This window comes from Heterodontus francisci, chromosome 4, assembly GCF_036365525.1.
Source record: "Heterodontus francisci isolate sHetFra1 chromosome 4, sHetFra1.hap1, whole genome shotgun sequence".
NCBI lineage: Eukaryota > Metazoa > Chordata > Chondrichthyes > Heterodontiformes > Heterodontidae > Heterodontus > Heterodontus francisci.
Window position 1 is genome coordinate 18,913,206 of NC_090374.1, and position 13,121 is coordinate 18,926,326.

Sequence of the window (13,121 nt, forward strand, 5' to 3'; positions counted from 1 at the left end):
TATCAAAGTATTACACTGCAGTAGGGCACAGGTCTAGATCCATGGTTCCTTTGGAGCTCAGCCAGGCTACTTAGTGAGTGGGACTGACCCCATATTGCTTTTGTGTACCCAGTTACAGATTAGATACTCTCCTCAGACTGTCAGGGGAATAATATTTAATGTATGCTAGAGGCAGCCCATTGCTTGGAATTACAAGAAACATCTGCATATTTTCAATAATGTTATTGTTACTTGGTGAACGCTGAAACACATTAAGATTCCTGCAAATTGTAGATGCTGAGAGGTTATTCCCCCTAGTTGGGGAATCTAGAACATGGGCTCCCAGTCTCAGAATAAGTAGTTGGCCATATAGGACCAAGATGATAAATTTCTTCACTCGTAGGATTGTGAACATTTGGAATTCTCTACCCCAGAGAGCTGTGGATGCTCAGTCAATGAGTATATTCAAGACTGAGATCGCTAGATCTTGGGATACCAAAGGAATTAAGGGATATGGGAATAGTGTGGGAAGGTGGAGTTGATACTGAAGCGGTCCGTGTCCACATGCAGCAAGACCTGGACAACATTCAGGCTTGGGCTGATAAGTGGCAAGAAACATTTGTGCCAGGCAATGATGATCTCCAACAAGAGAGAATCTAAGTATCTCCCCATGACGTTCAATGGCATTACCATCGCTGAATCCCCCACTATCAACATCCTATGGTTACCATTGACCAGAAACTGAACTGGAGCAGCCACCTAAGTACTGTGGCTACAAGAGCAGGTGAGAGGCTGGGAATTCTGCGTAACTCATCTCCTGACTTCCCAAAGCCTGTCCACAAGTCAGGAGTGTAATGGAATACTGTCCACTTGCCTGGATGAGTGTAGCTCCAACAGCACTCGAAGCTCATCACCATCCAGGACAATGCAGCCTGCTTGGTTGGTATCCCACCCACCACCTTAAACATTCGCTCCCTCCACCATCGACGCACAGTGGCAGCAGCATGTACCATATACAAGATGCACTGCAGCAAATCACCACATCTCCTTCGACAGCATCTTCCAAACCCACGACTTCTACCACCTAGAAGGACAAGGATAGCAGATGCATGGGAGCACTGCGATCTGCAAGTTCTCCTCTAAGCCACACACCATCCTGACTTTGAAATATATCGCCATTTCTTCACTGTCACTGGGTCAAAATTCTGGAACACACTCCCTGACAGCACTGTGGGTGTGCCTACACCACATGGACTGCAGCGATTCAAGAAGGCAGCTCAACTCCAGATTCTCAAGGACAACTAGGGATCTGCAACAACTGCTGGTCTTGCCAGCAACGCCCACATCCCATTAAACGGATAACAAAAACAGTAGCGGATCAGCCAAATGACCAACTCTTGCTCCTATTTCTTATGTTTCCTCTTCTACACGAAAGTGTGGCCTGCCATCTGTTTAAACATCTCTTTACAACTCTCCTGCAACATTGCAATGTGCTCTGAATATGTATACTGGCTACAGCTGAGTGTTGTTGCAAGAAAAATTGGCATAAAATGTAGAACTATCGAAATATGCAAAGACCTCAACTTGTTCACGTGATGCAGTTAGGAAATAAAACATTCTGCTAGCTTTTGCTGAAAACTGCAGCAGGACGTGATCAGGTGTTTGGCTGGATGTATCTGCAGAATGTGAATAGACATTTAGCTGCATGTACCTGACCAGGTGTGAAGCATCCATTGTAGTATATGATTGACAGTAATGCTTACACTTGTCTCTTATTTTTGGAGGTGATGAGTTTAGATTAAATCATTATGTAACTAAACTTTTTAAAAGTGTTTCTTATATTTAGTCGTTAATATTATATGACAATGTGACACAGTGGTTGTGGAGCACATCAAGATGGAACGTGTTGGTGCAACATACGTGTTGGTTCTTGATCCAATACTCAAGCACAATAAATCCAAATGGTGCACAAAGCTCTTCAAGAAATTGCCTCTCATGGCTTTGGGTTTGCAGCAGCTGCAGCATAGCTCTGGTGAGGTGCAAAGCTGTGTTTTTAAAATGGTTTGGCAAATCATTGAACCTCCCTGTGAAGACTTACATTTATCTAGCTTCTCATGCCTCTGAAATGTTTCAAAAATCTTGCACAGTTTTCTTTAGCATGAGGAGAAAGCAGACAGTCCCACCTATGTTGTCCTAAGATGAAAAATGAGTTGTGTTTGTATTGAAGCCCTATTGTAGCAGCGTCTTGGCACCGGTCAGATTGAGATCCATCTGTGTTTATAACCAGGCTGCACTGAGCATGCCCCAGTCTCCGATTGATAGCTGCACTTCTCCTAAAACCTTGCATGGTTGTTTCACAGACTAGGCTTGCATTATCTCGAGTATAGAAGATTAAGGGGTGATCTGATTGAGGTGTTTAAGATGATGAAAGGAGTTGATAGGGTAGATAAGAGAGAAACTATTTGCTCTGGTGGGGGACTCGAGCACAAGGGGCCATTACCTAAATATTAGACCTAGGCCATTTAGGGTTAATGTCAAGAAGTACCTCTTCACACAATAGGTGGTGGAAATCTGGAGCTCTTCCCCAAAAAGCTGTTCAGGCTAGGAGTCAGTTGAAAATGTCAAAACTGAGATTAGTAGTTTTTTTCTAGGCAAGGGTGTTCAGGATTACGAAGCCAAAGCAGGTTGATGGAATTAAGATGCAGATCAGCCATGATCTAATTGGGGAGACAGGTTCGCGGGCTGAATAGCCTCCTGCTGTTCCTGTGAGCTTTGAGCAGCTGACAATTTCACAGTTTTGGTAATATTTGTAAAACTTGGATGTCTGTTTTGTGTCCTTGTAAAATCCATTTCTCTCGTTGTGACAGCATCCTCTTATTCTTATTAAGGAGGATACAGAGAGGACCCAGATTAATATTCTTGCAGTGCAAGCGATAACGTCCTTGGTGCTAAGTGCGATGTCGATTCCAGTGGCAGGGAATCCAGCCACCAGTTGTCTTGAGCATCAGCCCCGTAATAAAGCTCTGAAGGCTCTGGACACAAGGTCAGTTATACATCATCTGCATATCCAGCTGCAAGCATGACTGAATTAACCTGCCAGTTATTTTTTAATCTGCAACAATGTATTTCTTAACAACAACTTGCATTTATATAGTGCCTTAAATGCAGCAAAATGTTTCAAGGCACTCCACAGGGGTGTTGTCAAATGCTGAACCACAAGTAACAAGTTCATGAATCGAGCAAATGGATTGTTTTTATGATGGGGTCAGCACCCGTTACCCCTCTCCTGAAGTTTTGAACTTTGTCAAGGTTTTTGACATAATACTTGTCGCACCTACTGTTATTTTCTTGATGACACGTGTTTGGCTGATCTGACGCTTTAACAATCGCGTTCACAGGTTTGGAAGAAAACTGAGTGTCATTCGGGGAATAGTGGAGCGAGAAATCCAAGCAATGGTATCAAAAAGGGACAACATAGCATCGCACTATCCTTATCAGGCATGGGACCCTGTTCCATCCCTCTCCCATTCCACATCCGGTATGTTGTACTGGTAACATTCAACCTGCCAGTTAGTCATTGTTGGTGCTAAGTGTTGGCACAAATCTCTGTTGAACCTTCCTAATGCGTCTGTGGTGGTTCTGGATCAGTTCAAAGCATTCTTGAAGTGATGTATTTACTCAGAGCATTTATAAAATATAGACAGTAAATGAGGATGGGGTGGGGGGTGGGGCCTCAGGAATCAGTCATCTATGATGTACATTCTGTGTCATTGGACCAAGAGCATGCAATTAGATCTTTCTGTAATCCATGGAGAGTTGCGAGTGAGAAAGCCTGAGGGAGATCAACAGCTGGACTACATTGTAATGCCAGGAGTTAAGTTTTATTAAACAGTGCAGTGCTGAGCTCAGCCATGATGTACATTTTGGAATGTTTCCCAGCATTGTGTAAAGTCAATAGAGGGCTAAGATTATCAGAGAAACTCAGCTTATACCTTCAATTGTAATTAAAAGTATGTTATTTATTGAACCTGTTTTTAATCAACTTATTGTGTTTTTTAAATTAAATGTAGGTGTCCTGATAAGCCATGAAAAGCTTTTACTGCAGATAAACACAGAACGGGAAATGGGGAACATGGATTATAAACTGGGGCAGGTATGGTAAAAGTGTGTTTGGTGTTCAGTTTCCACAGATTATTTAGCAGTGGTGAATTTTACAGCCGAGCATTACTCTGTCCCAGCCCATTATCTGTATATGTGCCTTCTCACAGATAGCAGGAAGGAGGCTGCTGCATGTTTATGCAGTGCGGACACTCTGAAGTTTCCAAACCCCTCTTTTGTAGACCCATGCTGTTGCACGAACTGTGATTACCAATTTTTCAAGGACCAGGAATCAAACATTTGACCCAGTAATGCATTTAACCACTAATTCTTGGATGGATTTGTGTAGGGTTTGAAGGTGAGCTGTGATGCCCTGCATGACTCGGTAGCCTATTGACACTGATTGCCCAGGCTTAAGCATGTAGAATGGAAACCGATGGAAGGGTTGCTTCAGACCCCTGGAGCTGCATCGCAACAAGATTTTGAACTTTCAGAAGAGAAGAAAGGAACAAACTAAATACTTATGAAATGATGCTATTCAGACTTGATTTTGAATTCATGAGGTGTTTGTCCACTATGCACAGGTCTCCATTCATTCTGTTTGGCTGGGAAACAACATAACCCCCTTGAGAGAAGAGGAGTGGGGTCAAGATGAGGAAGATGAAAGTGATGTGCCTGCTACATCCTCACCTCCAACCTCTCCAATAAATTCTAGGTCAGTCTAGATTTTCACCAACAAGTAATGTGTCAATTCTTGTCTCTGTCAGCCAAAGACTTGCAGGTTGGTAGGTAAATTGGCCATGGTAAATTGCCCTTAGTGTAGGTAGGTGGTAGGAGAATTGAGGGAAGGTGGGGATGTGGTAGGGAATATGAGATTAATGTAGGCTTAGTATAAATGAGTGGCTGATGGTTGGCACAGACTCGGTGGGCCGAAGGGCCTGCTTCAGTGCTGTATCTCTCTATGACTCTATGACTCAATCTCACTGAACCCACTATCAGACAATCAGTCACACTGTGCCACCACTGCACAGCTTTAGCAAAAAAGGTTAGGAGTCTGACCTATGAGGCAAGTGTGCACAGAATACAGGCAAACTGTGAACCAAGATTCCGACGTTGGTAGAGTATATATTTACTAAGTGCAACACGTCTTTTATTTTGGTCTGCCACATGCCTTGATGTGCACAATCCCATCACTATCGTTGAGTGTCCAAACCAAACTACTAAAAAAATTCACAGATATAGACTTTATGATGGCTTGATATGGAATGTGCACTCGCTCCATGTAGGAACACACCCCACTTAGGAACATAGGAAGATAGGAACAGGAGTTGGCCATTCAGCCCCTCGAGCCTGTCCCGCCATTCAATGAGATCATGGCTGATCCGCGGCCTAACTCCATATACCTGCCTTTGGCCCATATCCCTTAATATCTTTGCTTAACAAAAATCTGTCTCCGTTTTAAAATTAACAACTTTTCTAGCTTCAACTGCTGTTTCTGGGAGAGAGTTCCAAACCTCTATCACCCTTTGCGTGAAGAAGTGCTTCCTAACATCTCTCCTGAACCGTCTGGTCCTAATCTTTAGACTATGCCCCCTAGTTTTAGAATATCAAACCAGTGGAAATAGTTTATCTTTATCTAGCCTGTCTTTTCCTGTTCATATCTTGAAGACTTCAATCAAATCACCCCTTAACCTTCTAAATTCTAGCGAAAACAGGCCTAATTTGTGTAATCTCTCCTCGTAACTTAACCCCTGTCGTCCAGGTATCATTCTTGTAAACCTATGTTGCACTCCCTCCAAGGCCAATATATGTGTGGTGCCCAGAACTGCTCACAGTACTCCAAATGGGGTCTAACCAGGGTTTTGTACAGCTGCAGCATAACCTCTGTGTCTTTATACTCCAGTCCTCTAGATATAAAGGCTAGCATTCCATTAGTCTTTGATTATTTTCTGCACTTGCTTGTGGCATTTTCAAGATCTATGCACCTGAACGCCCAAGTCTCTTTGGACAACAGCTGTACTTAACCTCTTCCCATTTAGAAAGTACCCTGCTGTATCCTTTTTTGGTCCAAAATGGATAACCTCACACTTCCCTGCATTGAAATCCATCTGCCACAGTTTTGCCCATTCACCTAGTCTGTCACTATCTCCTTGCAATTTTATGCTATCATCTAGACTGTCTACAATGCTGCCTAACTTTGTATCATCAGCAAATTTGGATATATGACTTACTATGCCATCACCCAAGTCGTAATGAATAATGTGAATAATTGAGGCCCCAACAAAGATCCCTTAGCCTAGAAAAGTCCAGTTCTCCTTGGATATGGAAATGGTGCCAGAGGACTGGGGCGGGACAGTGGCGCAGTGGTTAGTACCGCAGCCTCACAGTTCCAGGGACCCGGGTTCAGTTCTGGGTACTGCCTTTGTGGAGTACTCCCTGTGACCGCGTGGGTTTCCGCCGACTGCTCCGGTTTCCTCCCACAGCCAAAGACTTGCAGGTTGATAGGTAAATTGGCTATTGTAAATTGTCCCCAGTGTAGGTAGGTGGTAGGAGAATGGTGGGGGTGTGGTAGGGAATATGGGATTAATGTAGGATTAGTATAAATGGGTGGTTGTTGGTCAGTACAGACTCAGTGGGCGGAAGGGCCTGTTCCAGTGCTGTATCTCTCTGATTCTATGGCTCTATGATTACAAATGTTACATCCCTGTTTAAAAAAGAGGAGAGAGTTAAACCAGGCAACTAGTTTGTAGGTGATACAAACTTGAAAATGTACTAAACAATGAGGAGTGCAGTAACAGAACCCAAGAAGGACATAGACTGGTAAAATGGGTAGACACTTAACAGATGAAATTTAATGCAGAGAACTTTTTTTCTTTGTTTGTGGGATGTGTGCGTCGCTGGCTGGGCCATCCCTAATTGCCCTTGAACTGAGTGGCTTGCTTGCTAGGCCATTTCAGAGGGCATTATAAGAGTCAGTCACATGTAAGCAAAAGTAGGTAAGGACAGCAGATAGAACATAGAACATTACAGCGCAGTACAGGCCCTTCAGCCCTCGATGTTGCGCCGACCTGTGAAACCATCTGATTTCGTTCCCTAAAGGACATTTGTGAACCAGATGGATTTTTATGACTATTGACAATGGTCATCATTAGACTAGCTTTTAATTCCAGATTTATTAATTGAATTCAAATTTCACCATCTGCCATGGTGGAATTCGAGCCCATGTCCCCAGAGCATTTGCCTGGGCTTTGGATTACTAGTCCAGTGACATTGCTACTATGCCACTGTCTCCCCAACTGTGAAGTAATGCATTTTTTGTAGGAAGAATGAGGAGAGGCAATATAAACAAAAGGGTATAATTTTAAAAGGGTTGCAGGAACCAAGAGGTCTGGGGGTGTATGTACACTTTGAAGGTGGCAGGATAGTTGAGAAGATTGTGAAAAATGCATACGGGATCCTTGGGTTTATTAATAAAGGAATAGCGTGCAAAAGCAAGGAAGTTATGCTAAACCTTTATAAAACACTGTTTAGGCCTCATTTGAATTAGTGTCTTCAATTTTGGATATCACACTTTAAGAAGGATGTCAAGGCCTTGGGGAGGGTGCAGGAGAGATTTACTAGAATGGTACCAGGGATGAGGAACTTCAAGTTTTATATGGAGAGTTTGGAGAAGCTGGGTTGTTCTCCTTACAGCAGAGAAGGTGAAGAGAAGATTTGATAGAGGTGTTCAAAATATTGATCAACCAGCTAAAATTGCCAATGCAATCTGTGGGTTTTCAGGGTTATCTGAAGTCAGATAGGAAGAATCCCATGCTCCCAGCAGATCATCCTCTTCCAAATATCAAGAAGCCAAGCTGTCTGTTCAATCAACAGTAACATGGAGTACTGTGAACCTGAATCTGCCACACAGAATCAGCTCTTTTGATGAACGTGGCCAAATTCTGATTTTCAGATCAATGATTCACAATTCATGTCCACAGGCCTGCTGAACCCAGAGACAATGAAAGCCAATCATAGCACTCCCTACTGCTGCTAAGATTAGCTGGTTCAGCATTGACCTAATATCTTCTGGTTTGAATGGCTTAATGCCACACCACAGGCTGCATATGCCATATGGTAGTAGATTAACAAAATTTTATGCAATGAGAATTTTATGATAGAACTTTACATGAAGTTTGAAAGAAGTACAGTTCATAATGAAACTACAGTCTTTAATCTGAGCAAAGGAAACTACAAAGGTATGAGGGGCATGTTGGCTAAGGTGGATTGGGAAAATACATGAAAAGATTTGACAGATAGGCATAGGAACATAGGAGCAGGAATAGGCCATTCAGCCCATAAAGCAATACGATCATGGCTGATCATCCACTTAAATGCCTTTTCCCACACGATCCTCATATCCCCTTATATCATCTGTATTTAGAAATCTGTCAGTCTTTGCTTTAAACATACTCAATGACTGAGCTTCCACAGCCCTCTGGGGCAGAGAATTCCAAAGATTCACAACCCTCTGAGTAAAGAAATTTCTCCTCAGGTCTGTCCTAAGTGGCTTCCCCCTTATTTTGAAGTTGTGTCCCTTGGTTCTGGACTCCTCAACCAGGGGAAACATCTTAGCTGCATCTACCCTGTCTGTCCCTTTAAATATTTTGTAGGTTTCAATGAGTTCACTTCTCATTCTTCAAAATTCTAGAGAATATAGGCCCAGTTTCCCCAATGTCTCTTCACAGGACAGTCCCGTTATCCCTGGAACAAGTCTGGTGGAGCTTTGTTGCACTCCCTGTATGGCAATAATATCCTTCCTGAGGTAAGGGGACCAAATGGCTAGTATTTAAAGAAGTATTACACAGTTTACAACAAATATACATTCCTCTAAGACACAAAAACCCAACAGGACGGGTTAATCAACCGTGGCTAACAAAAGAAGTTAAAGATTGCATTAGGTCAAAGGAAGTGGCTTCTAAGGTCAGCAGAAAAAGTGGTAAACCCGAGGATTGGGAGCAATTTAGAGTCCAACAAAGGAGGACCAAGAAACTGACAAAGGGAAAAGAGATTATGAATGCAAACTAGCTAGAAACATAAAGCCGGACTGTAAAAGCTTCTTTAGGTATGTGAAAAGAAAAAGAGGGGCAATGACGAATGTGGGTCCATTGCAGACAGAGACAGGAGAGTTTGTGTTGGAGAATGGGGAAATGTGGGGAAAATGTTAGAATCTATTATGAAGGATATGTTAACTGGATACTTAGAAAATAATATGATTGGGTGGAGTCAATATAGATTTATGAAAGGAAAATGTTTGACAAACTTATTGGAGTTTTTTTGAGGATGTTACTTGTAACATAGATAAAGGACAATCAGTAAATGTGGTGTATTTGGATTTTCAGAAGGCTTTTGATAAAGTTCCACACAGGTTAGTAAACAAAATTAGAGAACATGGGATTGGAAGTAATATACTGCTATGGATTGAGAATTGGTTAATAGACAGAAAGTAGGAATAAATGGGTCATTCTCAGGATGGCAGGCTGTTACTAGTGGGGTACTGCAAGGATCACTGCTTGGGCCACAGCTGTTCACAATCTATCTTAATGATTTGGATATGGAGACCGAACGTAATAATTCCAAACTTGCTGATGAGACAAAACTAGGTGGGAATGTAAGTTGTGAGGAGGATGCAAGGCTTCCAGGGAATTTGGACAGGCTAAGTGAATGGGCAAGAACATGATAGATGGAATATAATGTGAATTAGCGTAAAGTTATCCACTTCGATAGAAACAACAGAAAGGCAGAGTATTTCCTCTACGGTGAGAGTGTTGATGTCCAAAGGGACCTGGGTGTCCTTGTTCGTGAGTCACTGAAAGCTAGTCTGCAGGTACAGCAAGCAATTAGGAAGGCAAATAGTATGTTGGCCTTCATTGCAAGGGGATTTGAGTACAGGAGTAAAGAAGTTTTGCTACAATTGTATAAAGGCTTGGTGAGACCACAGCTGGAGTATTGTGTACTGTTATGGTCTCCTTATCTAAGGAAGGATATGTTTGCCATAGAGGGAGTGCAACAGAGGTTCACCAGACTAATCCCTGGGATGGGTGGGATTGTTTTATGAGGAGAGATTGCAGAAACTGGGCCTGTATTCTCTAGCGTTTCGAAGAATGAGAGGTGATCTCATTGAAACTTACAAAATTCCTATAGAATGTGACAGGGTAGATATGGGCAGGACGTTTCCTCTGGCTGGTGGGTCTAGAGCTAGGGGACACAGTCTCAGAATAAGGGGCAGGCCATTTAAGACTGAGATGAGGAGGAATTTCTTTACTCAGAGGGGTGGTGAATCTATGGAATTCTCTACGCCAGAGGGCTGAGGAAGCTCAATCATTGAGCATGTTCAAGACAGAAATTGATAGATTTCTGAATACTAATGACGTCAAGGGATATGGGGATAGTGGGGGAAAATGGTGTAGAGGCAGATGATGAGCCATGATCTGTTGAATGGTGGGACAGGCTCAAGGGGCTGAATGGCCTACTCCTCCTATTTTCTATGTTCATATACTTAGTTGTTAGCATCCGTCTGTGGCCATGTGAAATCACAGGATTGGTTGGACAAAGAAAGCCCTTTAGCTCATTTGTTTTTGCTGTTCCCGAATACTACAAAAACTTGCATTTCTATAGCACCTTTAATGTGGTAAAATGTCCCAAGACACTTCACAGGAGCATTATCAGACAAAGTTTGGCACCGAGCCAGATGAGATATTAGGATGGATGGCGGAAAACATGGTCAAAGAGGTAGGTTCTAAAGAGCACCTTAAAGGGGGAGATGGAGCTAGAGAGGTTTCGGAAGGGAATTCCAGAGTTTCGGCCCTCAACAGCTGAAAACATGGCTGCCAGTGGAGGGGAGATTAAAATCAGGATACGCAAGATGCCAGAATTGGAGGAGTGCAGAGATCTCAGAGGGTTGTAGTCCCAGAGGAGGTTAGCGATAGGGAAGGAGGAGATCATGAAGGGATTTAAAAACAAGGCTGAGAATTTTAAAATTAAGGTGTTGGTAGACCGGATGCCAGTGTAGGTCAGCAAGCACAGGAGTGATGGGTGAACAGGACTTTGTTTGTTGGGATACGGGCAGAAGAGATTTGTCTGAGCTCAACTGTCTTCGACTTACAGCTTCCAGTGTTCTGAACAAGCAGGCTTTCGCATGTTATCTAAAACACTTTTCACAATGCAGCACTCAGAACTGCATTGGAACATCACCATTGATTATGCACATAACCTTGAGAGAAGAGAGTGCGGTCTACTGAATTAAGCTGACCTGTAAAGGTAGTACAGATAATGCTAACAATATCTTTGCTTCGTTCTGCAGAAATTTAGTTTATAGCGTGTTTGAACAACCTTTAACACTTAACACACTTTATTTCCAGGAAGCATCGAGCTGGGGTTGACATTCATTCATGTTCTCAATTCCTGCTGGAGCTCTACAGTCAGTGGGTCCTTCCCACGAACACTGGCAAGAAAACCCCCGTCGTCCTAGTCAGTGAGGTGGTAAGATCGGTAAGTGTTGGATCTGATTGTGAAGCAGGGACCTTTTCCAGTGCACTGGATAGCGAGCAGGAATTCTGTATCTCTCTTTACCAGCTCCCCCCTCCTCCACCGCCCACACTTTGCAGAGCCGCTGAAGCCAATTGTGGTGCTTTGAAAAAGTCTCCTCATCCCAGATTGGGAACCTATCTGATCTATATGGCTCAGTACTATCCTGTGCTGAGAAAGAACGAACTAGTATTTATATAATGACTTCCAAAATCTTGAGCATTTTACAGACAATGAAGTACTTTTGAAGTGTACTCACTTCTATAATGTAGCAAATGTGGCAGCCAATTTGTGCACAGCAAGGTCCTGCAAACTAGAGGTATGCAAAGGAAAGCCGACGTGAGCCCGAATTCTGGACCTGGAAGTCCGACCCCACCCGACCCGAACTAGACACATGTCGTTGGGACCCGTCAGGGTCGGGTCGGGTGGCAGGCCTTTACATCAGTACATGGGTAAAGGCCTGCTACCCGACCTTACCCCGACGGCATGTGTCAAGTTCGGGTCGTGTTGGGTTTCTGGGTCCAGCATTCGGACTTGGGTCGGGTTTCCTTTGCACACCTCTACTGCAAACAGCAATATGATAATTACCAGATAATCTGTTTTTAGAAAAAAAAAGTGGCAGGCAATTTGTGTGCAACAGGTCCAGCACAGTCATAATGGCATAGAAGGAGGCCATTCAGCCCATCAAATCCATTATGGCTCTCTGTAGAGCAATCCAGTCAGTCCCAGTACTCTGCTCTATTTCCATAGCCCTGCAATTTTATTTCCCTCAAGTGCCTATCCAGTTTCCTTTTTAAATCATTGAATGTCTCTGCTTCCACCACCCTCGTAGGCAGCACATTGCAGGTCATTTAACTTGCTGTGTTTAAAAAAAAAAAAGGTTCTTCCTCACATCCCCCTGTATCTCCTGCCCAAAACTTTAAATCTGTGTCCCCTAGTCCTTGTACCGTCAGGTAATGGAAACAACTTTTCTTTGTCTATTTCATCTAAACCTGTCATAATCTTGTACAAATCCCCCCTCAGCCTATTTGCTCCAAGGCGAACAACCCCAGCTTCTGATTCTAACCTTGTAGTTAAAATCCCTCATCCTGGAACCATTCTGGCAATCTGCTCTGCACCCCGTCAAGGACCCTCCTTGGCATCCTTCCAAAAGTGTGGTGACCAGAGCTGGACAAAATACACTAGTTGTGGCCAAACCAGAGCTTTATCGGTGTTCAGCATGACTTCCCTGCTTTTGTATTCAGTACCCTCTATTCTTGAAGCCCAAGATCCCATATGCTTTGCTAACTACACTCTAAATATGTTCTCCCACTTTCAAAAATCAATGTGCATGAACCCCAAGGTCCTACTGTCCCTGAATCCTCTTTAGAACTGTGTCCTTAAGTCTGTACTGCCTCTCCCTATCCTTTCTGCCAAAATGCATTACTTCACACTTCTCTGTATTCAATTCCATCTGCCACTTGTCTGCACATTCTGCT

General features: G+C 43.2%; 1 protein-coding gene across 6 annotated transcripts in view; it reads left to right on the forward strand.

Annotated features, from left to right (window-relative positions):
* htt (huntingtin) overlaps window positions 1-13,121 on the forward strand; it is a 260,486-nt gene that overhangs the window by 213,472 nt on the left and 33,893 nt on the right. For 4 of the 6 annotated variants that reach the window (XM_068029245.1, XM_068029246.1, XM_068029248.1 and 1 more), the window contains 5 exons: window positions 2,847-3,022; window positions 3,378-3,517; window positions 4,050-4,132; window positions 4,662-4,792; window positions 11,478-11,607. In XM_068029245.1, coding sequence (XP_067885346.1) covers window positions 2,847-3,022; window positions 3,378-3,517; window positions 4,050-4,132; window positions 4,662-4,792; window positions 11,478-11,607 — 660 coding nt within the window. The remainder of the gene's footprint in view (window positions 1-2,846; window positions 3,023-3,377; window positions 3,518-4,049; window positions 4,133-4,661; window positions 4,793-11,477; window positions 11,608-13,121) is intronic. The other 2 variants (XM_068029247.1, XM_068029250.1) reach the window with 1 other exon arrangement.